Source organism: Mirounga angustirostris, unplaced genomic scaffold, assembly GCF_029215605.1.
Source record: "Mirounga angustirostris isolate CCGP_5_RB_7025 unplaced genomic scaffold, mMirAng1.0.hap1 SCAF_13, whole genome shotgun sequence".
NCBI lineage: Eukaryota > Metazoa > Chordata > Mammalia > Carnivora > Phocidae > Mirounga > Mirounga angustirostris.
The window spans coordinates 8,680,234-8,708,039 of record NW_026991721.1 but is presented as its reverse complement, the minus strand read 5'-3'; the positions used below and the strand labels follow the sequence as shown (position 1 = coordinate 8,708,039).

The 27,806-nt window shown below is 52.3% G+C and overlaps 2 protein-coding genes, 1 long non-coding RNA gene and 1 other non-coding gene across 20 annotated transcripts; 2 read left to right on the top strand and 2 right to left on the bottom strand.

The window, feature by feature from the left end:
* Positions 1 to 2,122: 2,122 nt before the first annotated feature.
* On the bottom strand, positions 2,123 to 12,016 carry PLAAT5 (phospholipase A and acyltransferase 5). Its single transcript, XM_064576598.1, has 6 exons — positions 11,969 to 12,016; positions 11,203 to 11,312; positions 9,724 to 9,832; positions 6,411 to 6,519; positions 3,858 to 4,120; positions 2,123 to 2,344 (listed from the first exon to the last, which is right to left on the bottom strand). The coding sequence occupies exons 1-6, from the start codon at positions 12,014 to 12,016 to the stop codon at positions 2,252 to 2,254; spliced, it is 732 nt and encodes a 243-aa protein (XP_064432668.1). The 3' UTR covers positions 2,123 to 2,251.
* Positions 12,017 to 12,447: 431 nt separating this feature from the next.
* LOC123856351 (uncharacterized) lies at positions 12,448 to 17,047 on the bottom strand. Of its 2 annotated transcripts, XR_010406817.1 has the most exons (3): positions 16,339 to 16,588; positions 14,512 to 14,751; positions 12,448 to 13,414 (listed from the first exon to the last, which is right to left on the bottom strand). It is a non-coding gene; the product is annotated as an uncharacterized LOC123856351 (long non-coding RNA). The 2 variants fall into 2 exon arrangements; XR_006793712.3 differs by lacking the exon at positions 12,448 to 13,414 and having other exon boundaries at positions 13,475 to 14,751; positions 16,339 to 17,047.
* Positions 13,395 to 13,497, top strand: LOC123858076 (U6 spliceosomal RNA). Its single transcript, XR_006794038.1, has one exon. It is a non-coding gene; the product is annotated as a U6 spliceosomal RNA (small nuclear RNA).
* A 267-nt stretch (positions 17,048 to 17,314) lies between the features above and the next one.
* LGALS12 (galectin 12) lies at positions 17,315 to 27,483 on the top strand. Of its 16 annotated transcripts, none has more exons than XM_045893455.3 (9): positions 17,320 to 17,752; positions 19,424 to 19,512; positions 19,639 to 19,852; positions 20,671 to 20,790; positions 21,319 to 21,357; positions 21,969 to 21,995; positions 22,483 to 22,571; positions 25,238 to 25,388; positions 26,865 to 27,483. In XM_045893455.3, the coding sequence occupies exons 1-9, from the start codon at positions 17,657 to 17,659 to the stop codon at positions 27,000 to 27,002; spliced, it is 963 nt and encodes a 320-aa protein (XP_045749411.1). In that variant the 5' UTR covers positions 17,320 to 17,656; the 3' UTR covers positions 27,003 to 27,483. The 16 variants fall into 16 exon arrangements, with proteins under 16 accessions (XP_064432343.1, XP_064432342.1, XP_064432344.1 ...); XM_045893454.3 differs by lacking the exon at positions 26,865 to 27,483 and adding an exon at positions 25,952 to 26,830 and having other exon boundaries at positions 17,324 to 17,752; XM_045893459.3 differs by lacking the exons at positions 25,238 to 25,388; positions 26,865 to 27,483 and adding an exon at positions 23,519 to 25,231 and having other exon boundaries at positions 17,316 to 17,752.
* The last annotated feature ends 323 nt before the right edge of the window (positions 27,484 to 27,806 follow it).

Below are 27,806 nucleotides of genomic sequence, written 5' to 3'. Positions count from 1 at the left end.
CCCCTACCCTGAAGGAAACCAGCATGGTCAAGTTCTCTGACTTTCCCTGTGACATGCCCAGTGAACCAACACCACCACTGACCCCACTCGCCCTTCCCCCCAAAGGGAAAAGGAATAAAAACACTAAAAAAAAAAAAGCACACAAACAAGAGATCCATGTGTAACATCTCAGAAACATTTGCATTCACATGACTTTCCCTTAGGGATTCCTGGAACAGCAGGTATGTGCCTTCTAGCTACAACACTGAAAAGGTTTACCGGATTGGTTCCACCCAAAGCAGAGATTTCAGTTTTGACCCTAGAAGGCAGAACTTCAGGTTTGTAAACTCCAGGTTTGTAAACAGCACTTTAAGAAACCCTCCCTCGACCCCCCCCCCCACCCCTGGAAGTGTAAGGTGTGCGTTCCAGAGCTCGCGGCTTTATGGGCAGCTGGGAGGTAAGAGAAGACAGCTGTCCAGCCAGGTGGTCTCCGCCCCATGCTCCACTGTGACTTGCGTCCTTCTAACCAACTCAACTTCTCACTGCTGTCCCTGAGCACTGCTCGTGGGTTCAGGCCAAGGTGGGGAGAGCCAGGGCGTGGCACGTGGTAGATGCTCAAAAATGTTTGTTGGATGAATGAATGAACGTAAACCCTGATTACGCACCTGAGGCCCTCGGCCCCACTGGGTGCAAAACCAAAAAAGCCACAGAAGTGTCTTTCTGTCCCAAACCTAAGCAAGAGATGAATGAGCCTTTAGTTTAGAAGTTACTAAACACTCTCTGGAGTGGGGGAGTTGTTTGTAAATCAAACAACATCCGGTTTACTGGATTAATGATTACTATGGTCTGGGAGGCCAGTCATTCTTCAGAATCAAAAGGTTTACTAATACATGAGCGACTTAATTCAAAATTAAAAGGAATATACTTTATAAAAGATACATTCCTGGTGGTTGGGTTCTACTTCAAAGGAAGTCTCAACCTAGACAATAATGAAGACGGAGCAGAAGGGAGCAGTTTCGGGAACTCAGCAGATTCTGGGGGGTGGGGGGAGGTGATTGGAGGGACTCAGGGTAATAACGGCTTTACCCTCATCATGATTCACAGAAATGAGGGCATACGCTCTACCTACCAACACCCGGAACTGCCACGCAAAGCAGAGATAGAGGCCATCGGGAAAGACAGAGACACACACCCAGACTCCAGCGTCTAGGGAACAGGAGGATGTAGTCAGGTTCGGATTGCTAAGAAAAGAATGGAAGGGAGGGGGTTAGGGAATGGAAGAGTTTCCCTGAGGGTCTACTTTGTTCAAACTGGAGAAAGGCTCATGGGCGATCCTAACAGGTCTCATGTGAAATGCTTTGGGGGCTCCATCTTGCTCTCGTCCACATCGATCACAGTTCCTAGCCATTCTGAGAGTCCCTCTCTAGCCTTCCCGGATGGCTTCAGCTCTCAGTGGGCACCAACAGTCCCTGGTCATAATTCTGGATCTGCTGTCATGCCAACAGTGGTCAACACACAAAAAATCGCTCCTTCCTCTCCCTCATGCGCACAGAAGTCCACTGAGGAAATTATTTTAAATATTCATCTGAAATCAATGAAAATAACAGTTTCAAATTTCCCGGTAATTCTAAGGTAGAAAAGCAAAGTAAATGTTGATTATACTTTAAAGCAAGGGGGTGTCAAACAACAAAGAATAAGGCTGGTGTATGATTTTGGATTAAGCACAGATGGCCCCGAATAGCAAGCCACTGAGCTTCCTTCCATTCCCCATCCCCCCCCACCAACCCTGCACAGCGCTGCAGGTCAGGAAGAGCAGGATTCTCATGAATGCAAAAAGCTGGAGACTTTCTAGTTCAAGAACAAGAACTTCTGAAAAAGAGCTCCCAGTTACTGGGAATGTTCAAGCAGGGGTTTCCCGGCTGGTGTAGGTGGTATCCAAACATCGCAGACCCGAGTCAGCCTGAGACACAAGCAAGGCCCTTCCCGCAGGGAGGGAGATGAGACAAGCCTATGAAACGCCCAGCACGGTGCCCGGCGCCTAACGGATGCATAATAATAAATATTACGTTCTTCTCACCCCGCGAGTCCACGGATCTAGGATCACATATATTGGATGTATTTCTGGAGGGGTAATTGGATACATTCTAGATTCTTCCAGAAGCACACAGTTTTCTCGAGTGGGGTTACGGAGAGAGAAGGCAAGGGGAGGCAAGGAGGCACGTGTCCTTGCGGATGGCAGCGGCACTTCCTCTGCTTGGAGTCCCGAGCGCCTTCAGGCAGTTACGGGCTTGGGCCTGATGCTCTCCACAACAGCTGAGATGACCGCTCCCGCAGCCTTTGCCCCTTTTATCAGGGCGTGCTCTACCTGCAAAGCAGACCGGTTGACAGGACACTCAGGGGCCATCCCAGGCTTGTGCCCTGCCCTGCCCCCACCGCCCCACTCCCCTTCAGCACCCGGCCTGCCTGGAGGAGGAAGCCACCTGTGCTAGCCTCTATTTCCAAAGATCCTAGGGTTGCAAGAGACCTAGAGAATTCAGGATGGCCCGAGAAGAACATCAGAGGCAGACACACTCCCTGTCCCCGCCGGGGGCATCCACGGCTCCTGGCCTTCTTCCCTCAGAGCCATTCAGCCCAGGGTCAGCCTCTAGGGTAGGGCTCAGAGGCAAAGGATCTCGGAGTGGGTCAGCCACCGAGGCCCTCATCCTGCAATCAGGGAGCCTGAGAACCAGGGAGGGGAACTCACTTGGACAAAGTCATGGTGGGAATTAGTGTCTGAGCATGGCCCACACTCCATAGAAGGCCCCATATCATCCATTTGGTCCCTGGGGTCTTCTTGTCATGCACAAATGCTCTTGGGATGGGAGATCCCTTACACTGGAGCCCCCAAGCCCCCCACCCACCCCCGCACTGGAGTGAGGCCTCCAGAGAATGGAGTACAGGCTGGGAGAGGATAGAATACAAAGGAGGAAGGTCCAGAAAGTGGAGGGGGACAGGGCGTGGGTGACCTGCTCATGCTCACTCAGCAATAGTAGAGAGACCAGCAATGGGATTTGAGCCCAGTACCCTGAGGGAACATAAGAACCACAGAAAAAAAGCAGAAAAATTACGTTCCTCCTTTAATTCTTCATTTCTCAGTCTATTAAAAAGGGGATAATAAATATATCCTCTGCTCCTCTCATGGGGTTTTAGTAAGGATCAAATAGGAATGAGGGCTGCTCAATTTGTCACATATTTCGAGCTATTTTTCAAAGCTCTTGAACACATGGACTGTGCTTCACTGGATTTATCCCCGCCCTGTGTGGTGGGGGTGGGGGGGGTCACAAACCCAAAGGCAACACGCACGGGCCAGGCAGGTAAGGTGGGCAAAGCTGGTAGGTGGCACGTCGACCCCCACAAGTCCCATCTAAAGAGGCAGCCACTACTTGGCCCTACAGGGTGTCAGCAAGCAGGAACACGGGCCTGATGGCCTGATCAATTAGTTGTTCTAGAAAGGCTGTGATTCCAGATCTTTTTATCTAAAACTTCTATGTTTTTAAATGTTGGCAAATAATACAAATTAAAAAAAGAAAAAACAAACCACTACTCATCCAAGCAAAACATGTCTGTGGGCCAGATGTAGCTGAAAACCTCACTTCATCCCCGTTTTGTAAAAGAACAAACAGTCTCAGAAATAAAATGGCCTGGCCAAGGAGACCCCCCCAGCCTTTGCACTCCTCCATGGGTTAACAGAGGGGAAACCACCTCCTGAACCGGAAAGTCCTGAGAAGTAGAAGCCCACCAGTACAACAAAGAGCACGAAACCACTGACCACCGTTCTGATCACTGATGAGATGACAAGCCCCAGCAAGAAGCCACCGTCCGAGCAAAAGGCCTCATACCTGCTGGCTCCGGGGCACACCGTATCTGAGGTCATTGACAAAGTGCTCACAGTTCCTTTCGATCAGGCTGTACTGCACTATCTTGTTGATCATCTTTTTTGTACGCTGGATGATCTGGTCCACGGGCAGGGGCAGGTACGTCCCATCCAGCTTGTTGTTGATCTTCCAGGAGCAGCCATGCAGCACGTCCTCCAGGCAGCTATACTTCACGACTGCGCGGTTGCTGAAGACGGAAGTGATGCTGCCCGCCTCCAATTCCTCACCTAGAGACCAAGATGAACAGAAGCTGGAAAGCTGCGAGGGACAGCAAGGGGCAGAGCACTGGCTCAGTCTAAGCTGTGGGTCAAGGTGCTTCCCTCTAAGATCTTGGCTTTGGCATCTGTCAAAGGCATGGCCAAGGACCAGGAGTTGGATGAAATGAGCTGCCCCCCAGTGAGACGCCTGTCGCCTGGATATCAGCCTGCCTATCAGCCCTTTTTCTTTTCTTTTTCTTTTTTTTTAAATGACAGATGATGTTGAGCATCTTTTCATGCGCTTATTGGCCACGGAGAAAAGTCTATTCAAATCCTTTGCCCATTTTAAAAATTGGGTTATTTGTCTCTATATTATTGAATTGTAAGAATTCTTTACATATTCTGGGTAGTAGAACCGTGTCAGATATATGTTTGCAAATACTTTGTGCATTCTGCGACTTGTCTTTTCACTTTCTTTCTTTTTTTTCTTTTTAAGATTTTATTTTTTTATTTGAGAGAGAGAGAAAGAGAACACAAGCAGGGAGGAGGGGCAGAGAGAGAGGGAGCAGACTCCCCGCTGAGCACAGGAAGCTCAATGCAGGGCTTGATCCCAGGACCCTGAGATCATGACCCAAGCTGAAGGCAGATGCTTTAACTATCCGAGCCACCCAAGTGAGTGTGGCTGCCTGGGACCAACCTTCCCAGGAAGACTTCTGCCCTGCACCGCATTCCCCACTGTCAGCAGTCTCTTTCTCATAAAACTCTAGAGCTGCTTTACAGCGCAGACCCAGACTTCATTCTGTACTGTACTGACCTGACCAAGTCCTAGGATTTGAGTCTTGCTTTCCTAACCAGACTTCAGTAATCTTCACAAACGTGCGCTAAGCACCCTTAGGTGTGAGCGTCCGCTCCTGGCTGTGGGGCTGGCGTGGGGCTCCGTGACCTGCCTCCCTCTGCAGCCTCAGCAGGGCGCAGGGGAGGCCAAGCAAACTGGGCTACCCACCCAGCTTCCGCCCAGAGCCACTCTGCCTTTCTCTCCACTCAAATATTTGAAATTTGAAAACAGGGTTCCATAGATTTGAAAAAGGAACCATTTAAAAGGCCCTATATTATCATATTCAGTCCCTAGAGGAGACAGCTGCTCAGAGAGGGTCAAGAACCTGCCCAAAGCCAGGGAGGTCCGGTGGTAATTTAAAAACAAGACCATTTTTCTGCTCCGACCATAAGGATAGGCAAATGTGTGTGCCCTTGCCCCTCCGAAAGTTGACCGAGAACAAGAAGTGTCCCTTGTCCTCTTCATACGTATTTGAAGAATATCTCCTGATGTTACGAAAGCTGGGAGAGGGTCATTCAGCTTTCAGGAGCAGAATTTGTTTTTAGAGGAAGATCTGTTGGGGAAGGTGGGGACATATCAGTTAGAGATCTCTTTGGTTATACAAGAGGGAGGCTCCTGGACTTAGTCTGGAAAGGGGATGTGGAGGTGATGTGGAGCGCTTTTTACTTTCTCCGTGTGTAGGCGGGGCAGGGAGACGGGCTCCGCTGCAGGTGAGAGGCGGGGCCCAAGGACAAGGATGGAGGGGGTGGGGGTGAGGGCCATGAGCACGGTGTGGCCACAGGCCTTTGGTCCCAGTGCCCCTCTGCAGTTTCATCCTGAGTGGGCAGTACTCACACAGGATACAAAATTCAAAAGGCATCAGAGCATAAGCAGTGGTGTCCCCCCAGCCTCCCCTTCTCCCAGCACCTCCGGGTCCCTTCGCCGGAGGGGACCACTGTGACTGAGTGTGTCTCCCATTCTATCTTCTACCATCACCACGTCCTGCCATCAAACCTCCACTAAATTTTAATTAGTCACCAGTTGAATCTCCGCCTTGTGTTAGGCAAACTTGAGCCACGAAAGGAAGGCTGTGTGTCCACGCTGAGGCGGGAGCAGCCTGGGACAGGCAGAAAGAGCAAGGAGACGAGCCAGGGTGGATGTGCCCAAGCCATCAGGAAGCCGGAAGCAGCATCTGGGGGCCATCAGAACATGCAGGCATCTGCACTCCTCCTGGGGAAGCCTCAGAAATATGAAGAAGGAAACCGAGGCTCAGCGAACACGGGGCCCCCCTTGTGCATTTCATCTCCCCTTAGGGCTGGACACTCGGTGGTGTTTGGTAGACAGAGATCAAGCTCCATCACCTAGTCCACTAAGGGCCAGGAATGTGTCAAGTGTTTTATTGCTAATGAAGGGCAGCAGCCGAGGAACACAGTAACTAAATGCACTTCTTCTTACTCTGCTAGCTTCAGTATCAATATCGATATGTCAAGGAGTATCCACCCTTACTCGGGGCAGCCAGATGCACCACGCAGTCATCTTCCACATAGATGGCCCAGTGCTCATAGCCGATTCGAAAAATCTCAATCAGGTCTCCAGGTCTGGGTCTTGGTTTGCCCTGTGATGGGAGAAATAAGATAAAATAAAGAAATGGCACGTGCCCAAGGAACTCCGGAGACACTGTTTGGGGGGGGGATTAGCTACAGCTCAGCCTAAAGACACTGGGTTTCATCACTCTGTAGAAATCCAGGCTGCCAGAAGCTCCCTTCCCATACAAGACCAAAGGACCCGCCCCCACTCCTGCTGTCAATCAAGTTATTAAAGCCACAGAGGCTAACTGAGCTAGCTATCAATGTATTGCCACTGGGCGCCAAATGCTTATCACAGATAAGCTCTGTGATATGTGCGGGAACTCTTAAGCTTTTCTCCTTGAAAATGAGCACGTTGTTAAGCATTGCAAGAGGAAAGGGTTCTCCTGCAGTTTCTGGCTTGGGGCAGGGGGTGGGGCGGGTCTAGTGTGGGTGTGAGGACTTCTGGTGGAGCTCTGCCTGAGCCAGAACCCTCCGACAATAACCTTTCTGAGCCCTTTGGCAGAGAAATCAGTGCCCAAACATCGCCTGTACCTGCTGATGTCTAGATTCCCTCTGCACGTCTCCCACATGAACCACCTGTGGTCCAGAGGGTGCCCCCCTCCTTTGCATGCTCAAACCACCTGCTGACAGCCAGCCCCCCGCCCCCTACACTCCAAAAGGTTGTACTTGCCAGGAGTTACAGTGCCACCCCAGCCTGGCCAAACCAAACTTCTCTGCTCTCCTCTCTAACGAGGTCTAAACCCCTTCCAAGTCTGTCCTTCCCTGAGTATTCTCCCTCAGCCCTGGGAGGCCATATTGAGGTTCTTCATTTCTTATAGTTACTCTTACATAGTTTAACAATTCTTTATAGTAAACTTCCCCCTGTTTAATCTACTGGGTAGTTTGTATCTCTTGATTGGACCCAGGATGCTGATCCTCTATCTCTTCAAAGAGGCCTGGGGAAGAGACTGTGTGGGTGTATGTATGTGGGTATGTGCACAAGAACTTAAACATTTATTAAGAGGGTAGTTCTCATATTAAGTGCTCTCACCACAATAAAAAACAAAGAAAGAAAAGAAAACCTAGAGCTGGGCAATCAGAGCCTGGGGAGACCGAGGGAGCCATGGAGTCGATCACACCGCCCCATTCACCCATCAGCTTTGCCACGGCTTTGTCACTTATGCAACAATTTGCCAGTTTTAGTCTAATTTCCTCAAGGCTGCATCTCACCTCTCAGTTCCCAGCTCTATTTCCCTAGTGGAGGACAGCCATTTGCCTGGCAAAAATTCACAGAAGAACTATGAGAGACTATGGACTCTGAGAAACAACTGAGGGTTCTAGAGGGGAGGGGGTTGGGGGGAAGGGTTAGCCTGGTGATGGGTATTAAAGAGGGCACGTTCTGCATGGAGCACTGGCTGTTATACGCAAACAATGAATCATGGAACACTACATCAAAAACTAATGATGTAATGTATGGTGATTAACATAACATAATAAAATAAAATAAAATAAAAATTCACAGAAGTAAAAGGGGGCTTTTCACCTGTTTCTTTTCTGAGATACAATTTACAAAATTTGTTTAACCATCACCACCATCCATTGGACTTCATCAAAATTTAAAAATTTTGTTCTTCAAAAGATGTTGTTAAGAGAATGAAAACACAAGCCACAGACTGAGAGATAATACTGCAAAGCATATATCTGACGAAGGGCTTGCACACAGAATTTCTGAAGAAACCAAGGGGAAAAATGGGCAAAAAGATTTGGACACTTCACCAAGGAAGATATATATGGAAGATGTTCAGCATCGTTAGTCATTAGGGAAATGCAAATTAAAACCACAATGAAATCCCTACAGACCTATGAGGATAGCTACAATTTAAGAGACTAACCATACCAAATGCTGATGACGATGTGGAGAAACTGGAACTTTCACACACCGCCATCGGGAATGTAAAATGGCACAACCAGTTTGGAAAACATATCTTTATGTTTTATGTAACTCTTTTAACTATGTAAGAGTTTTATGAAATGCAAATTAACGTACAGTGACAAGAAGCAGATCAGGTGCTGCCTGGGGATGGGGGTGAGGAGAGGCGGGGTTAAAAATACAACTACCAGGGGCGCCTGGGTGGCTCAGTTGGTTAAGCGACTGCCTCCGGCTCGGGTCATGATCCTGGAGTCCCGGGATCGAGTCCCGCATCGGGCTCCCTGCTCGGTGGGGAGTCTGCTTCTCCCTCTGATCCTCCCCCTCTCATGCTCTCTGTCTCCCATTCTCTCTCTCAGATAAATAAATAAAAAATCTTAAAAAAAAAAAAAAAATACAACTACCATATGGGGGCGCCTGGGTGGCTCAGTCAGTTAAGCATCTGCCTTTGGTTCAGGTCATGATCTCAGGGTCCTGAGACTGAGCTCTGTGCTCTGGGCTCTGTGCTCAACAGGGGAGACTGCTTGAGATTCTCTCTCTCCCTCGGCCCCTCCCACCCCTCAAATAAATAAATAAAATCTTAAAAAAAAAATACATCTACCATATGATCCAGCCATTTCATTCCTAGGTATTCACCCAAGAGAAAAGACAACATATGTCCACACAAAGACTTGCACACAAATGTTCACAGCAGTTTTATTTGTAATAGCCAAAAACCGGGAACAGCCCAAATGCCCATCAACAGGTGAATGGATAACAGTGGTGTATCCATACAATGGAATACTACCCAGTAATAAAAAGGAATGAACTATTAGTCACATGCAACAATATTGATATAACTTTAAATAATTACATGAAATTATGTGAAAGGAGACAGACAAAAAGAGCACATACAATATGATTCCATTGACCTAAATCTCTAGAAAATGCAAATGAACGTATAGTGACAAGAATCACATGCTTCCTGGGGATAGGGGTGAGGAGAGGTGGGATTTCAAAGGGAAACAATGTTTTGGGAGTTACGGAGATGTTCATTATCTTGATTGTGGTGACGGTTTTGTGGGTGCATACACAGCGCACCAAACATATCCAACTGTATATTCTAAATATGCGCACTTTATCGTATGTCAGTTATAGCTATGTAGTTATACCTCAGTAAAGCTCAGTAGAGTTCAACAAAGCTGTTTTAAAATTTTTTTTAAGGCACAACATCCCAAATCAGGATGCACTTCAACCTGCCACACAGTCTTAACAAAGTAAAACACAGTCTGTAGAAAAGTCGCAGGCGCAGTAAAGATATGCGCTAAGAACTCGTGATACCCACCTCAGCGACTTGCTTTGTTAATTTCCCTGCACTCCCAGGCTTTGGGGTTGAACTCGACTCTGCTCTTTTCTGGTGGGCTGTAGTCTCCAAGTTAACTAAGGGCTTCTCCCTAAATGAATTTTGTGAACATAGAGTTAACAAATAACACTATTCCACAATTATTGGAAATTCTCTGTATTACTTCAGATTTGTGATTTTCAGATCTCTTTCGATTTTGAGACCCTAGGAAACATCCTCCCCAAAGCTTGTTTCCATGATCATGCCATTAGCTGCCATGCAAAATAATTGCCGTTTACTGCTTTTCAGATGACTGTTAAACTGCTAATGATAGCAATGAGTAGCTTTCAGGATTTTTTTTTTTTTTATTGCTGATAATCTTTCTTACATGTTTATCAAAATGACACTTCCACATAACTTTTTAAAAAATGGTAACAGTACATAATGGCTTCTAATGAAATGCAACAGGCCTCTACTCCCTACCTCTCTCTGCCCATCCTACTGGGAGAGGCAAGCCCCTTGAACTCTTGAGCTGTTTCTTCCAACAACTAGCTCCATATTTCTGAGAAATCTCATTAAGCCTCAATACTGTAACTGCAAGTATCATGAAAGAAATCAATATATTTTGTCCCTTGAACCAAAACGTTGTTAAGAGAGGGCTGAAACCAAAGGCAGGACTATGCTTTGGGATAATATAGTGAAATATATCGGGGTCAAAAATGCCTGGGTTTGGGGCGCCTGGCTGGCTCAGTCAGTAGAGTGGTGGAGTGTGAGACTCTTGATCTCGGGGTTATGACTGCAAGCCTCACGTTGGATGTGGAGATTACTTTAAAAAAAAAAAGACCTGGGTTTCAACCCTAGCTCTGATCCTTGCTGTCCAACCTTGAGCTAGTAAATGAATGTGTTTGAACATCAGTTTGATTATCTATAAAATAGAGATGAGAGTATTTGTCTCGCAGAGTTGTCAGGAGGGTTAAAGGAGCGAGCATACATACACACCTGGTACGTTACCAACCGAAAAATGGCATTTTCTTTGCCTTTCCTCCATGCTTTACCTCTTCTCCAAAGTATAGTGTATGGGGGTGGAGTATAGCTCTTTGGGGAACGTTCAGACCCTCAAAATTTTAAAAAGAAGCAAACTGTGTTTTTAATGAAAGTGAATTGAGGAAATTTGCAAGATCACATCATTCATTAGTGAGACCAAGCGGCCATGTGGTAAGTGCCAGTTCTTAGGGTTCTGGAGGTTCTTGTGGCTAGAAACTGCTGCCGGGCAGGTCTGGTCAGTGGTCCCCAGGCCTGGTGGTCATCTATTATCCGGGGCACACCAGCCTTCCCTTCACTGGTTGGGGGTGGGGGGGTGGGGGTGTAAGCTGGTTCCTATGGAAAGCACCTCTGGATTTGCTTTACAGAAGTGCCAGCAAAATCGGTTCTTCAAAGGCTTCCCCACCCTAAGACCCAGTCCTTCCATACAGAGACTCTTACCGCTCCTGGACGCTTCTGCTCAGCTCTGAAGTTCCCTGCTGCCACTCCTTGGGAGAGAGCTGGAACAACGCTTGAGATGATTCTTCTAGTGGGGGGTGGGGAGGAGGATGCTATTTAAACCACAACTGCCTCCTACAGGGAATGAAATCTGTGAAGGGAGAGTTGGAGCAAACCCCTTGACATCTATGTGAAGGTGGGCTCAGAGCTCCAGTCGAGAACCGTGCCTCGCCTGGTCGGCCCTCAATCAGTTTTTGGGTAAATGAAGGGGATTGTGGGACTAGATGCTGGAGGGGTCTCAGTTCCCCTGGGAAGGAGAGACTCGGGAACTCCCAGGGATAAAATCGAGAGGATGAAGTGAGATCCCAGAAACCCGGAGGCTAAACCTGACAACAGAAGCTTCTGTGGCCCGGGCGCCTGCGTGGCTCAGTTGGTTGAGCGACTGCCTTCGGCTCAGGTCATGGTCCCGGGGTCCTGGGATCGAGTCCCGCCTCGGGCTCCCTGCTCGGCGGGGAGCCTGCTTCTCCCTCTCCCACTCCCCCTGCTTGTGTTCCCTCTCTCGCTGTGTCTCTCTCTGTCAAATAAATAAATAAAATCTTTAAAAAAAAAAAAAAAGAAGAAGAAGCTTCTGGGGCCCTAGAGTCCTAGAGCCATTGTCAACTCTGTTGGCGAGCTGCCACCTCCGCTTCCATTTCCACCCGAAAGAGGGTCGGAGGGTAGAGATACCCGAGAGGCGCACTGGACGCCTGGCTCCCTTTGACTGAATTACCAACAAAAGATCATTCCCAAGTATGCGCTCATTCCGGTTAACGGGCATTTTGCACGACCAACACAGAGCTACGAGGAGCCTTGAGGGGATCTCTGGTGCCTTTTCTGGGGGTCCGACGGCCCGCTGGGACCTGAGAGCCCCCCTAGTAGGGCCTCCGTGCTCGGTGGAGAGGAGCCCGGTTCCTGCGGCCGGGCCGACGCGGCACAGCTGACCCGCCGGGGGCTGGTGGCCGGTCCCCAGGCCGCGTACCTGCGGCTCGCGGGGCGGGTTTGGGGCGCGGCCGGGGGAAGCGAGAGAGGCGGCGCCTGCTGTCTTCGTGGGCGGCCGGGCTCAGGCCCATCCCGCCGCTGCTGCGGGAGGAGCCGAAGGCGGGGGTGGAGGACGCTGGCGCAGCGCGGTGAGGCCCTGCCGAGCGCGGAGGGGCGCCAGGCGGGGAACCCGGGGCGCGCAGCAAACGGCGGGGGCGCGCGGGCGCTGTGCGCACGGCCGAGGGAACGGAGAGGGCGCTCAGGGGGGCGCTTAGAGGCCCAGGAAAGGCGGCGGCCGAGGTCATCCCGGGGGTGGAAGGCAACGCAGAACAGTAGGCACGGAGGCCGGAGGCGCGGTCCGACGTGGCTGCAGAAGCCAGACGGAGCCGACCGAGGAGCGACAAACGCGTTGATGCCAGATTAGGAGGGCCTGGGGAGGCACGCTCAGGAGTTAAGATCTTGAGAGATTCAAAGTTTTTATTTGAATTATTTGTATGACTTAAATTATACATTTTGTAACTAATTATATATAACATATAATATATACAAAAGAACACATGGAGGGGCGCCTGGGTGGCTCAGTCGGTTAGGCGTGGGACTCCTGATAACGGCTCAGGTCTTGATATCAGGGTCGTGAGTTCTAGCCCAGGGATGGCTCCACGCTGGGCGCTGAAGCTACTTTAAAAAACAAAAACACATGGAATACATGTAGTTGCGAAGCATAATAAAATTAATGCCCATGAATACACCAGTCTACTTAAGAACGGGAACATACCTAGCACAGATGCTCCTACCTGTGTTTTCCTCCCTTGTCCCATCCCCCTGCCGCCCTCTGCCGTAGGTAACCTCTCCCACTCTTGTGTCTATTATGCCCTTGCTGCTTTTTTTTTTAAAGATTTTATTTATTTATTTGAGAGAGAATGAGAGCGAGCATATGAGAGGGGGGAGGGTCAGAGGGAGAAGCAGACTCCCTGCCGAGCAGGGAGCCTGATGCGGGACTCGATCCCAGGACTCCAGGATCATGACCTGAGCTGAAGGCAGTTGCTTAACCAACTGAGCCACCCAGGCGCCCTACCCTCTGGCTCTCTACAGAAAATGTTTGCCAACCTCTAATCCTATAGGTTTCTCCTCCACCTCTTTTCTTCCTCATAACTTTTTAATTGAAGAAACAGGGACCCTGGCTCGGGTAGCACACATACTAAAGTTGGAATGATACAGAAACAATTAGCATGGCCTCTGCGCAAGAATGACACGCAAATTTGTGAAGCAGTCTATATTTAAAGAAAAAAAAAGAACCAGGGTTATTGGTCTTGTAAAGTCTCCCGACAGTCTGAATTTTGCTGCTGTTGTTCAACATGATCATTCATGCCCTACAGTCCTACACACGGGAACCCAAGTACAGAGACTCAATCAAATCAGATTGGGCGACTTTTTCTTCAGGAGGATTCCATTAGTGGTGATGTGTTCTTCCATCAGGAAGTAAATATGTCCGTTTCTGTTTCTTTCTGCGGTGTCACCAACATTGATGACTAGGGCTAAACTGTATTGGGTTTGGGTAACCGAAAATGATTGGAAAATGCCAGGAACCCAGCAGGAAAGAGAGAGTCAACCTACATGGTCAAGAGCTGGGGTGGGAGGGGGCGGGGGAATCAAGCTACGTCAAGTTTTTGGTTGAGATTCTTCCATAAACTTATGTTCCATGGGGAGGGAAGAAGGTTCCTGGGATAAACATCAAAGGAATGAGAAGTGTTGTGTTAGTCTCCTGAGGTTATGGGTGATGCCTGCTCTTCCCCCATTTTACAATATTTCTGTCCAGATGGTTCAATCTCTGTGGGGCGGGGGTGGGGACATAAATAAAAAGCCGCTGGCTTTGTCCTATGGGTTTTCCCCTCCAAGTGTATGTCATCTCTCTCCAATGAGACTGGAAGCTCCTTGAGAGCAAGAGTGATTGCCCCTCCCCGTAATGACCACAGCGCACAAAAACTCCCTCACAGGGCAGGAGAGCACCCGAATAAGTTGAAACTGTCTTCTCCAGAGTGTATTAACATGCTTTCAGGCAATAACACCTTCATTCCTTCAACAGATGCTGATTGAAAGACAATTATAAGAGAAGATTATAAATAATTATATGCCAACAAATTGGGCAATCTGGAAGACAGTGATAAATTCCTAGAAACATACAAATTAACAAATACTGACTGAACATCCCCTGTCCATGTCAATTCCTGCACCCTCGCCCTCCTCCAAAATGGTCCTGACTGGAATTAGCCAGCTCCCCCCTCCTCCAGATTATACCCGCAGCTTCTCTGTTTTTCCGTTAGTGCCCCAGACTCTTCCCAATCCTTTGGTTCAAGATGCTGGAGGCTTTTTTCTTTTCTTTTTTTGGCCCCTGTTCCTCATCTTTTTTATCCAGCCAGATGTGCAGTTCTGTTGATCCTTCCTGTCCAGAATTTCTGCTCATTATCCTACCCTCTGCTCCAAGATGGTGCAAAACTGGTCCCAAGAGAAAGAGGATCCATGAGACTCTGCAGTGACCTAGAAGGGAACCAGATAGAAGAAGGGGGTGAGATGTAGACCAAAGTAGGTGAATCTGGGCATTAGTCTCTCCCTAGGCCCAGAGTTACACCATTCAGGAGCAGGGATAGGGAAAGGAGTGCTGGATCAAAGAATGGGGGAGAGTAGGGCACCCTGACATCCCCTACCACAGTTTATGATTCCCCGGCTACTAATCAGTTACTCAGAGATAAATAGCTAAATTTGCCTCAATGATGATCTTCGGCCCGTGGGAAGAGCACGTGCTTAGTGTGGGCTTGGGCCAGGACTCCACTCCTCTGGGGGGAGACAGAAGGAGCTGGTGGCCGGATGGGAGCCAGAAACCACAGCTCCTTACAGTCATTCATTCTTTAAATACATTTTGAGCACTTGCTCGGTATCAGGCATTGCTTGGTACTGAGGGTGTAAGTATAAATTTGCCCTCATGGAATTTATAGTCAGGAAGTAGGGGGAGGGAGAGACAAACATTAGACAATTCCTCAATATATAATGACCAGTTATGATAAGCACTCAGAGGGACAAGCCCAGGTCTAGGGAGCTGGGATGGGGTGGGGGCACCATCCTGGGGCAGGGGGATGCCCCCCTCCTGTCAGTATCAGGGTCATCATCAGCCCTTTCCCCTTTCCCACATGTTCCCCTCCCTCTGGCTCAAGAAGAGGGATTTGCCCTCTCCCACCCCTGGATGGACCAACAGACACTAAGGCCCTCTCTTCTTCTGCAGCCTCCCATATTCTACAAGCCCAACCAGGTCCCTCCCAGCTGTCAAAACCCAGGGAAAGGAGAAATGAAATGCATCACCTTCTTCCTTCTGCTGCCTCCACTGTGGGCCCTCGGCAGCCCCCACTCCTGACCCCTGCAACGGTCTTGGGGTTCCAGGGTGAGACCAGCTATAGCTATTCCTCTGAATTGTGCTCTGCCCCCCAAAATCAGATGTGGAAATCCTCACCCCCAGTAACTAGAATGAGATTGTATTTGGACATAAAGCCTTTTTTAAAAGGGTAATTTAGGTAAAATGAGTTCACAAGGGTTGAATTCCTGATGACTGGTCCACTTAAAAGAGATTCGGACACAAACACACAGATCAAGAGGCAACCCTCCGCAAGCCTCAGGGAAAAAAAAAATCCTTGCAGACACCTTGATCTTGGGCTTCTAGCTTCCAGAACCATGAGAAAATGAACATCTGTGTTTAAGCAGCCCAGTCTGTGCTATTTTGCTATGCCACCCTCCTTCCTCGATTCAGAGCGGGGGACTGAGGCCGGGTTGGGGAGTAGGGGAGAGCACATTTGCCTCAGGCCAAAAGATGGGCGCCGTGAGCCTGGGACCAGGACCCAGGCCTGCCTCCCAGGGGCAGGGCCCCCTGCCTTGCCCAAAGGAATTCTCCACCTTGGTTTCTCCTCCACATTGTGTATCTAGATTATTCTGTCTGAACACACTTCTGATCGAATTTCCCCACACGAAGAACCTGCCACAGCCAAATCTGAGCAAACTTCCTGGCTCTGCACCCCAAGCCCTGCCAGTTAAGGTCTAGTCAGTGAGTGCTTCTCAAACATCCACATGCATCAGAATTACCTGGGGAGTATGCAAAAATGCAGATTCCTGGACCCGGCCACCAGAGAGATTCCTCTTCAGTAGGAGGGGGAAGGGGATGGGGGCGGCAGAAGGACGTATTTCTAACAAGCTTCCAGACCACGCCGATGCCACACTAGAGATGCTCTGGCTCAGCTGCCTTTCCCCAGAGCCGCCCCTGCACCTGCCCCGCGGTCAGAGCAGCCTTACTCTTCCCTCAGCTCCCCAGGCCCTGGAGCCTTTGCCCAGCCTGGCGTGCTGCCAGGATCTCCCTGCCGCCAAGTCCGACAGGGTGCTCAGATCCTGGGACCTCCCAAATCAGGATAAAGTTGAAGGGTTGTGCTGCCTTTTAAAGGGAAGGCTTTATTGGAATTTGAACCAGGACTGGAGCAACTCTAGTCCAAAGAATCCTGGGGGATCATGATTAAAAGGCAGATACCTGGGCTCACCCCCAGACACAGGCCTCCCGTGGAGACACTCTTCTGGAGTCACCCTCTCAATACACAGACGAGCAAAGGGAGTCACAGAGAGGGCAACTGACTTGGCCCAGGGCACACAGCACGTTAGCGCAGAAGCTGAGCAAGAAGCCAGGCCTCCTTCGGTGTGGAGTGTACTGCCCACTGCACCTCGCTGCTGCTTCTGAGCCTCCAGGGGGCGCTCCTCTCCTCCAGCCCATTTCCCACCATCCTCCACCTTCTTTCTGGTGACCGCAGCTGGGCCCTGGCATTTGGAGCTAAAGCTGAAATGGAGCCCCAGGGGACTATAAATCATGCAAAAGGGAGAAAAGTGGGGGAACGGGCAGGGAAACGAGGGGAAGAGATGAAAACCTCTGGGGGTCGGGGAGGGGAGTCTGGCGTGAGAAGCCACTCAGTGATGTCCAAGGAGCTGGGGCGGGGCTTCTCCTGGGACCTGCCCACATGTGCCACCGCCCCAGCCTCTGACTGGGGAGGGCTCCAATGGGAGCCCGGGAAACCACAAACCCTCTGCCCTCTCTCTCTGCAACAGCTCGGTGCTTCACATCCCAGTGCAGGTGGGGGCAGGGCGCTGGTTAGCTAGGTGCTTAGTTCAGGCTTCTTGCTCCTGGACTCGGATTTCTGCCGACAGCCCCAATCCAGCTGGTAGGACTGGATCTGGGGTGTGGACCAGGGGTGGACCGCTGCCCAGACCTCCCTCTCGGGCCTGCTGCAAGGGGTACGGGGACCCTGCTGGGCGCAGGTGAGGCTAACAGCTGGGGGAGCTGCCCTGGCACCTCAGTTCCTGGCTGGGAAAGGCAAGTCCGACCAGTGGCGGCAGGGCCAGGGCTCCTGGAATCTGGATCTGCATGCCGAGTTGGAGGCACTCCACCCCCATGTCACCCGGAGAAAAACTGGACCCACTTCCTGACCCCTTCATCCTGCAGCCGCCAGTCTTCCACCCGGTGAGCAGGCACTCTGGTCTGGAATCTCCAGGTCTCAGGCCCCCCACCCCCCGACTCCAGCTGGACCCAGGCTCCCAGGTGGTGGGTGGAGAGGCCTTCGGTCTTGGGCCCTGTTCCCCCAGCACCTGCTCATGAACTCTGGAAGGCCCTCCTGAGCTTAGCAAAGTGGCTGACCAGCTAATTCCCACTTGGATGAGAATGATGGGGTTCACAGGGTCCTTACATTTTAAAAGTAATAGAACCTGAAGTCAGTGCTGTGCTCCTACTGTGTGATGGGGGGCTAGGCTAGGAGGACCTGGGGCTGCTGAGTAGTATTGTTGTGGGGGCACTGAGTACCTAGGGTAGACTCATCCCCAGCCTGGAAGAGAGTCAGATTGTACCTCCAACTCGGGAATGGGTGTCCCCCTCACGTCCTCCTCCTGCTCAGTGCTCACATGGATTTTCTGAAGTCTGGCCTTGCTTTACAGGAGGCTGAATGCTCAGGACACTCTGCCCTCCCATTAATGAATGCTAACTATCACTTTCTCTTGACTTGGCCCCCTCCCCCTGGGAGAGGTGCATCAGCTCAGTAATTATTACAGGCCAGGCCTGGAGCCTGGGAAGTGGGAGGGGCTGAGGTGCTCAGTCTGGCTAAGCTGTGGGCCCTCTGACAGCCGGGAGCTCCAGTACCTCCCCGGGGGCCTGAGTAATGGGGTGAAGCAGCTCCCCAGGTTACAACCCCTCCTTGCTTTGCAGGCTGCCGAGCTCCCACCTGGAGGGCAGCACTGTTGGGGCTCAGCATCTTCTAGATGGTTCGGAGAATATGTGAAAGCCAGTCTTGTGTTATGCCGACGTGTACCTGGGACATGTTCACATTCGTTCTGCAAACACCTATTCAGAGCCCACGCTGTGCCAGGCCAGGCGCTGAGCCCAGAAGGGAAAGACAGGGCTTCAGCTCCGAGTGGCCTGAGCCTCCACGGAAGTAGCCAGCCCCGTGGTCTCCCTGTAAGCCCGCCAACGGCCAAGCTAGCCATACGAGTGAAGTGTTCTGGGAACACAGGGGAGAGAAGGAAAAACTCAGTCACCATAGTGGACAGTGCTTGGAGAAGGTGTCAGAGAACCCTGAAAGTCAACTTGGATCTCACAGGGCCAAGGGAGAGCAGAGGAAGCGGCCCCGAAAGGCAGGGAGTTGTAAACGTGTGTGTTGTGTGTTAGGAATTCTGCATAGCTTCTAAGTGGGGAAAGGTGAGCCTGGGCAGGTAAGCCGGGCCATTGTTGGGTCTCTCTCCAGGCATCCTTGTCCAGCCTTTCTGCCCGCCCCCCAGTTCCTGGGCTCGAGCCAGTAAACAGTCCTCAGGATCTCGATACCAGGCTTCTGGAGGCCAGGGCAAAGTCTCACTGAGGACACTCCTGTGCTCAAGGAGCTGGGGAGAGGGGCAGGGCTGGTGCTGCAAGAGGGCGATGGAGCTGAACTTGGCTTCTCCAGGGCAATGTGGCTTTGACATGTGAGGGTCCCGGAAAGGTGAGAAGGTGGAAGAGAACACTAATTTTTCCCCCATAAGGATGTTTTCTGTTTGGGGCAGGAGAGTGGAATTTTCTTGTCCTTCTCTCCCCACCCACCCACCTGACATGGGGCTCCCTTGTAAGACCCATTCTCCAGCTCCATGTGGCTAGCTTTCTCCCCTTGTTCAGGTGCTTCCTTATGTCACGACAATTTTCGGTGGCCTGCGTGCAGGCAAGATGGTCATGCTACAGGGAGCGGTCCCTCTAGAGGCACGCAGGTAAGGGGGTGGTCCACGGGGCTTCTGGGGCTCAGACCCAGAGGCATCGAGCTGGAGGCTCCTCTCTGCCCTTGGGGTCTCGGGGTTTCCGACCAGGGGTGCCCCTTCGAGAGCACCTCTCACCAGGTTCCAGGTGGACTTTCAGTGCGGCTGCAGCCTGCATCCCCGGCCGGATATCGCCATCCACTTCAACCCTCGCTTCCACACCACCAAGCCCCACGTCATCTGCAACACCCTGCACTTGGAGCGCTGGCAAGCCGAGGCCCGGTGGCCCCACCTGCCCCTGCAGAGAGGAGCCTACTTCCTCATCCTCTTTCTCTTTGGAAACGAGGAAATGAAGGTGAGGGGAAGGGATGGGCAGCATCGTCTAGAACCTGCATCCTTCCCCTCTTCCTTCCTTCCACCGCGTTCCCCACGTCACTGTGAGGAGGGGCGTCACTGGGAGGACTTGAGACCCGAGAGGACCGAGCAGCTGCCGAGCCCCGTTCCAAGCTGCCCTGGGCCCACATGGCCTGGGACCCATGGCGGCAAGAAAGCTCCCTCGTGCCTGGCCCTGGGGAGGGCACCACCGCCACATTGCGAGCAAGCTCTTCAAGAGCGCCTGCAATACGATGGGCTCTTTTCTAGCCCCTAAGTGCCCGCTCGTTAGATCCTCGCGAGGTGGGTACTCACATCCTCCCCATCTCAGGGAGGTAGAGGGCGCAGGGACCCCGAACCCCATTTCAAGGCTTTCTCCACAGATGGGAACTCCTGCCAGAAAGATGCCAGGACCCTGACCTCTCCGGGGGAAAGGGGAGCCAATGGGAACCAGCAGTGGAGGGAGGGCCCTGTGGTGGAGGAGTAGTCCGGCCTCCTGAAACCCCATTTCTTCACCTGGGGCTCGGGCTGCTGAGGGATGACGAAGGGAAGTGCTGTGTCAGGGGCAGAGGGCCAGTGAAAGGGGCCTTGGTTCCCAGGCCAGCTGTGCAAACTTGGGAAGGTCATGGAAGCTCCCCGCGCCGTGGGCACATCATCTGTCAAACGTGCCCATCTCTCAGAGTGGGTGTGAAGGTAAACGAGGGACGTCTCGGGTAAGAGCACCCAGCGAGGCCAGGCACGTTAGCGCAGACTCAGCGTGCATCAGGTGCTGCTGAGCTGTCCGTCTGTCTATCTCTCCAGGTGAGTGTGAACGGACAACACTTTCTTCATTACTGCTACCGGCTCCCGCTGTCCCGTGTGGACACCCTGGCCATATTTGGCGACATCCTGGTGGAGGCCGTGGGATTCCTGAACATCAACGTGAGTTCCCTGAGTGACAATGGCCCCTGACCTCCCCTGGTGTCTGGATGGGCCCAGGACCCCCCCTCCCCCACCCTCGCTGCCCCAGGCAGGCCCTGTCACACCTGTCATAACCAAGGTGGAAGGGATCCATCAGGTGTGGGATACGAGTGGGGTTGAGAAGGTGCCCCCGGAAGGGGACCCGAGAACAATGGCCAGGAGGTGATCCACTTGGACCCTTGGAACCATGGGACCCAAGGAGCAGCTAGCTCTGTCCTTTGCCCCCGAGGAGCTTATGAAAAATGTAGATTTCTAGGACCCGCCGCCAGACCTTCTGACTCAGTCAGTCTGAGGTGGGGCCTAGGAATCAGCATGTTCAAATGCCGGGTTTGAGAACCACCCACAAGGCCTACAGGGAGAATGAGGAGCTACCAAAGCCAACCTCTGCCCACCTCCTGGGCATAGGCAGGGTAGGCAGGAGCCCAGCAAATGACTCGCAGAGCCTGCAGGGGGCCTGAATCCCCCGTGTTGCCTCCTCTTTCCTGACAGCCATTTGCGGAGGGCAGCAGCGAGTATCCAGCTGGATACGTGAGTCTCTGGCGAGCAAGCTGGCCCTGGTGGTTCCGGCCACCCTAGCTGAGCCCCCGGTGCTCCCAGCTCCCCCAGCTTGACCTGCCACTCGCCGGGCTGCTGTCCAAGTTGACAAAAGCCAGCTTCCCTCACTGTGCACTTGCCATGGATACTGCCCGCCCCCCCCATGGCTGGCAAGCCTGGATTCAGCTTTCCCAACCCCAGCAGGGGCCCGCTTGGGAAGATGGACTGGGTGGGTTGGTACCCAGCATGGGCAGAGCCCCAGGACTCCTATCAGAAGATCCCGCCAGGTTGGAGCCTTCTGTCCTCAGCAACCGGGCGAGGCAGCTGGGGTCGGCCTGTAGGACAGAGAGGGAGATGAGGACCGAGGCCACACAATAAGTGGATGACGGACCCTCTGTCCAGTTCTTCTCCATTCTTCCAGAGCTAGTGTCCGTCTGAATCCAAGAGGGCCCCCCCAGGGGCTCTAATCACTCACCTGTGTTGTCTTTGAGAGAGACAAACCCCAGATACCCCCAATTCTTCATAATAATACTGAGAGGCTCTTTCGCTGAGCGAACACCGCATGGCTTCCATGTCTCCTTTCTCTTTCTTTCTCCCCTCGACAGCCTTTCCTGCTGAAGAGCCCCAGCCTGGTGAGTGACCTCCCTCCTGGGTCACCTGGTGGAGGTGTCGTCCCCGGGGGGCAACCCCACCTGGTGGGAAATGCCCTCAGCATCAAGGTTCCCCCTTCCCTAATAGAAACCTCCAGCTTCGTTTTACCTTTCCTCCATTTATTCTGCAAACAACTATTTGATACTCTTCTGTGCCAGGCCCAGTGCCAGCTCTAGGATAGAGGGACCAGCCAGCCCCAGCCCCCCAGTGGCTCGCAGGCTGGTGGGGAGACAGACCAGCGAACAGGCTGTTACAGTTCAGGATGCAGCAATGGGGGACATATCTGGTGCTCACGCCCCGGGAAGTGGGGCCGGCCACTGAGCTCAGCCCCGAAAGGCCAAGGAGAGCCGAGGCCTGCAGTAGATGTTTAATAAATGAGCAGACTGAGTGTCCTCCCGGCTGCAGGCCTAGAGGCAGACTTACCACCCTCAGGGCTCCCCTTCTCAGTCATTTCCCATCTTCCTACAGGAGGTGCCCTGCTCGCGTGCCCTTCCCCGGGGTCTCTGGCCCGGACAGGTCATCGTACTGCGGGGGCTGGTCTTGCCGGAGCCAAAGGAGTAAGTATCCAGATGGAAGGGAGGGAGAAGCATCTCAGAGTGGAGCATGAGTTCTACAAGTACCCCCTCTTTCATCTCCAACACCACTGCCCCATCGTGGAGCTTGTGGTTGGGAGGGTGCTCATTGCCAGTCCCAACCACTGAGCACTGGACGGTGCTCGGTGCTCAGGCTCCCCCTGCGGCCCCAACAGCCCCAATTCTGGGAGTACCTTCCCTGCCTGTCCATCTGGTCAGGCCAACTAGCCTCTCATCACAGGTGTCGCTGGGGCCTCCAGAAAGGTCCCTTAAGGGCTCAGGCTGAGATCCAGAGAGAGAATTCGACCTCCCAGGGTGACAGAGGGCAGTGGTTTAGGAAACACAGCCAGGCAGCCCCAAAGAGGAGGCCCAGTGCTGGGCAGTGGGGGCTTGGAGTCGCACCCCAACTACACGGAAGCTGCCTAACCTCTCCCACAGGGGGCTCTCCTGCTCCACTCCCCAAACCTGCAGGCTCCAAGCCACTTTCACTTTCTTTTTCCTTTTTTCCTCTCCTCCCCATCTTTCCTTCTTTCCCACCCCCTTTCCTTCTTGCTGGAATTGCGTTGGATTTCATGACTTTTCTGGGCCACATCGCCTGGGTTTGACCTCTGCTGAGGGCACTTACTATCTGTGTGCCCCTTCAAGGCAGTCACTTTTCCTTCCTGTGCCTCAGTTTCCTCAGGTGTAAAAAGAGGTAATAATAGTGCCAGCTTCGGGGGTGGTGTGCATGCTTTGAATTGGGCCAGGCACGTAGTAAGCGTGTGCCTGGCACACAGTACGTGTTTACGTCTACAAATGTGGTGGTCATCAAAATGATCTCCGTGGAGGGGCAGGAGGGAAGGGAAGTGCCCTGTCTTCTCCGTTTCTGTTTCGGTTTTGTTTTCTGGAGTCCCTGACCTCACTAAACTCTTGCCCTTCCTGCTCTTGAACAGGCCTGTGAATTCTGGAGCAGGTATGCAGAACAGCCCCGCACAGCACGACCCTCAAACCAGGCACAACGGGGTTGGAGTCCTGCTTGTGCCTCTTATAAACTCTGTGGTCTTGGGGAAGTCACGACACCTCTCTGAGGCTGGAGTCCTGAGTTTCCCCATCAGAATAAAAGGAGAAAGGTCATCTCAATCCTAGAGGGAAAATGGAAAAGTTCCCAGGGGTAGAAAGAACACCCTCCCCTCCCCCCCCAAAAAAAACTTGGAGACACGATACCAGCTTCATGTCCTAGCTCAGTCAAATGGTTATTATTAGTGATGCAGCAAGTCACTGAACTGCTGTTTCTCGGGGGCCATGAATTCACTCACATGCCCCGAGGCTGGACAAGTGACATAAATAGTGAAGCCCTGGGCTGGGAAGGTAAAGTGGAAGAAGTATTTCCATAGAGGCACGCAGGCCAGACCTTCTGATTATTTTTTAAAAAGAAGCTGGAAGCCATCTTTCATATAAACTTTCCCAGTCTGGGCACATGGCATTACTTTGAAGTTGAAGAACACTGTGGGCCAGCCAGGACATCTCTACAGGCCACTTCCACCATGGGCTGCCAACATAAATGCTGTTCCTGTTTTCTGGAAGCGGCTGTGACTTGAATTGGACAGAGGGAGTCGGAGTTGGAGGGCACGGAATTGGACTGCATTAAAAATCTGTCCTTCCCTCTCCATCCCTCTCTGCAAGCACTGAGGAGGTGGGGATGCGGCTGCAGGTGCTACAGAGCTTCACTAGGCGTCTGGAGGGAGTCTGTTACCCGGCCCAGGGCTGTGCAGGACAGGGATTGGAGGGGGGGAGGGCACCCAGGCCTCCAGGAGTTCTCAGGCCAATGGGAAGGGCATGGGGAAAGGGCTTGGGGTTGGGGCTAGAGGCTCTGTGCGGTGCACTCTCCAGGGCCCCTGCCTTCCGAGCTTCTTCCCAGTGGTGAGCCCTTGCTGGCTCCTTCCCAAAGCTGAAAATATCTGGGGCATCCTCCTAGAACAGTCAGCCATGTGACATCTTGTCCTCGTCACTTATATGGGCTGCTGAACCTCAAGGCACAGGATTTCTGTGAGAACTTCGTAAAACACGTACTATGTGCCAGGCACTCGCTAGATTTCACATACATCATCTCCTTTGTTCCTGTCAATGGGAGGTATTGTATTATAGAGTGATATTTGTTAAACAGTAGGTGTGATCTGAGTGCTAATTACATGCCCAGTGCTGTTCTAGCGCTTTACCCATGACAACTCGTAAGGCAGGTACAGTACTCTTCTCCCCACACTACAGATCAGGAAACTGAGGCACAGAGACGTGAAATGACCTCCCCAAACTCACAGGACTAGAAAGCAGCAGAGCTGGGTTGAAGCCAGGTAGCCTGGCTCTAACCCGCACGTGATTTGCAAAACGCTGAAGACGATACCTAGCATATAGCCCCCAATAAACGTCAGCTACTACTAATGTAATTCTCCCCATCTCGAGTCCCCGGCAAGGTCATTTCTCCCCCAGGGTCCTCCAGCCTGCGGGTGGCAACGTGGGGATTCAGTCTCAGGTGTGCCTGAGACTCGCTCAGGTGTTCCCACCCCTCTGAGCTGCCGAATCTTCCAGCTGCTCTCCCACATCCATCCCTGCACGCAGGGTCCAGCAGCCGTGGCTCAGAGGAGTCAGGGAGCCCCTTCTCCCGCCCCTTCTCGCAGCTTCACACTGAGCCTGCGGGACGAGGCTGCCCACGTGCCTGTGACGCTCAGGGCTTCCTTCGCAGACCGGACTCTGGCCTGGATCTCGCCCTGGGGGGGCAAGAAGCTGATCTCGGCCCCCTTCCTCTTCTACCCGCAGCGATTCTTCGAGGTCAGTCAGAGCCACGTGGCCTGGTCCCTCTGGGGCGGGGCACAGAGCTGCGCTCCGATGCGGAGACAGGGGTGCGTCCTGGGGGTGGGGAGGCAGAGGATGTGGGGCTGGGAAGCCAGGACCTGCCAGCAGGAGCAGACATCCACACCACGGCTCTCAACCGTCCGTGTGGCTGCCAGCGAGCCCACTCCCCAAACACGGATGTAATTAATCAGAGCAGACCCTGGTTATTTAAAAACAAAACAAAACAAAACAAAACACAAACACCCCTTCCCCTCCCCCCCCATGACTCCAAAGTGCAACCAGGGTTGAGAACTGGTGCTCAGGGAATGCAATGGCACAGATGGTGAAACTGAGGCCCAGGGCTGGGATGACCCTTATGGAAGGTCACAGCGGTCTGGTGACAAGGTGGGCGCCCAGTCCTGTTCTTTCCCACCACCGGGTGCCCCACGGTTCCGGTCTTTGTGACCCCCGAGTGGAGGGCTCGCTGGGTGGGGACGTCAGGCAGGCGGTGGAGGGTCCGTCTGTCCGGAAGCCTGCAGGCCCGGCCCGGCCTTTCCCAGGTGCTGCTCCTGTGCCAGGAGGGCGGGCTGAAGCTGGCGCTCAACGGGCTGGGCCTGGGAGCCACCAGCCTGCGCCAGCAGGCCCTGGAGCGGCTGCGGGAGCTCCGGATCAGTGGCAGCATCCAGCTCTACTGTGTCCACTACTGAGAAGTGAGCCGGAGACCCCGCCAGGGAAGGGAAGGGCCCGCCCATGGCCGGTGGCCCTCGGTGTGGCTCCACTCTCCTCCCTGCTTGAACCGCGTGCCGCCACCTGAGTCTGCAGGGGCTTCGGGCCCCACAGCAGAGGGAAGGCACCGGAGCGAGAAGGCTCCCCAAACTCCATGGCTCCCTCCACCAGGAGCCTGGGACTTGGCTCCCTCCTCCGGCAGGGCCCAGACAGGGGGCAGGTAGAGCAGCCTAACAAGGACACTCGAAGGTCCAGTGGCTGAGGGGCGCCTGGGGGGCTCCTTTGGTTAAGCATGCGACTCCTGATTTCAGCTCAGGTCAAGATCTCAAGGTCATGAAATGGAGCCCCGTGTCAGGCTCCGTGCTCAGCAGGGAGTCTGCTTGAGGTTCTCTCTCTTCCTCTCCCTCTGCCCCCACCCAATGCTCTCTCTCAAATAAATAAATAAAATCTTTAAAAAAAAAAGAATACAGTGGCTTAAAGAATTGAGACATGCAAAAAAAAAAAAGGGGGGGGTGCCTGGGTGGCTCAGTCGTTAAGCATCTGCCTTCAGCTCAGGTCATGATCCCAGGGTCCTGGGATCGAGCCCCACATCGGGCTCCCTGCTCAGCGGGAAGCCTGCTTCTCCCTCTCCCACTCCCCCCGCTTGTGTTCCCTCTCTCGCTGTGTCTCTCTCTGTCAAATAAATAAATAAAATCTTAAAAAAAAAAAAAAAAGAATTGAGACATGCATTTCCTTCTCATCTAACAGTTCTGGAGAAAATGGTCCCCAGTCAGTGGTGCAGCTCTGCTCCCCGTGGACCTTCAGGAGGGTCCCAGCCACAGCGCCCACATTCCCAGGGCATCGGCATCATCTGGGTGGCTGAGTCTCAGCAGCTACCATCCCTAGGTTTCGGTCACTGAGGAAGTAACTAGAGAATGTGGTTAAGGCCCACTTGCTTTCAGAACCCCCGGCCTGGGCTTGGCACACCCTGTGCACACTCCCATCTCCTCCACAAGCAGCAGGTCACGGGGCCATGCTGGGTGCAGGGAAGGCTGGAAATGTGCTCCAGCAGGATGGCCACGTGCCTGGCCATGGTTCATCCGCTGTGATTCCTAGTATGTGTGGATCTATTTATACCATCTTATTTTGTGTTTTCCACTTCCGGGGCTAGTTTTTCCCCTGTATTTTCAGCTTTCTTGCTTGCTACTGGATTGATGAAATCTTTATCACCCTCCCCGCCTTTTTTTTCTGTTATAGTGGTTTGGAAGTTTTAAACTGCATTTTATACTTCTAGTGAGTTTATTATTAATAATAATATTAATAATAATAATATTAATAAAATTGACTTTTAGGAATGGGTAAAATTCTGAGTTTTAATATATATGTGGATTTGTGTAACCACCACCATCACCATCAGGACATATAACAGCCCCATCACTCCAAAAAACTCTTGTGTCACTGCTCTGTAATATACCTCTTCCACCCCGTCCCTAACCCCAGCAACCAGAGGATCTGTTTCCCATTTCTACATTTTGTCTTTTAGAAAATGTCATATAAATGGAACATATAGTATCTGACCTATTTAATCTGGATTCTTTCATTCTTCATTATCCTTTAAAAAAAAATTAGGGGCGCCTGGGGGACTCAGTTTGTTAAGCATCTGCCTTCGGCTCAGGTCATGATCCCGGGGTCCTGAGATCGAGTCCCGCT

Bases quoted from the DNA above. Each gene is read 5' to 3' on its own strand.
- LGALS12 (XM_045893451.3), top strand. From the start codon at position 17,657: ATGCCGAGTTGGAGGCACTCCACCCCCATGTCACCCGGAGAAAAACTG. The intron at 19,513-19,638 runs GTAAGGGGGTGG...ACCTCTCACCAG, and splicing joins GTCCCTCTAGAGGCACGCAG to GTTCCAGGTGGACTTTCAGT. The intron at 19,853-20,670 runs GTGAGGGGAAGG...CTATCTCTCCAG, and splicing joins TTGGAAACGAGGAAATGAAG to GTGAGTGTGAACGGACAACA.
- PLAAT5 (XM_064576598.1), bottom strand. From the start codon at position 12,016: ATGCCCGTTAACCGGAATGAGCGCATACTTGGGAATGATCTTTTGTTG. The intron at 9,833-11,202 runs GTAAGAGTCTCT...AAATTCATTTAG, and splicing joins AGCAGAAGCGTCCAGGAGCG to GGAGAAGCCCTTAGTTAACT. The intron at 6,520-9,723 runs GTGGGTATCACG...CTCCCATCACAG, and splicing joins TAACAAAGCAAGTCGCTGAG to GGCAAACCAAGACCCAGACC.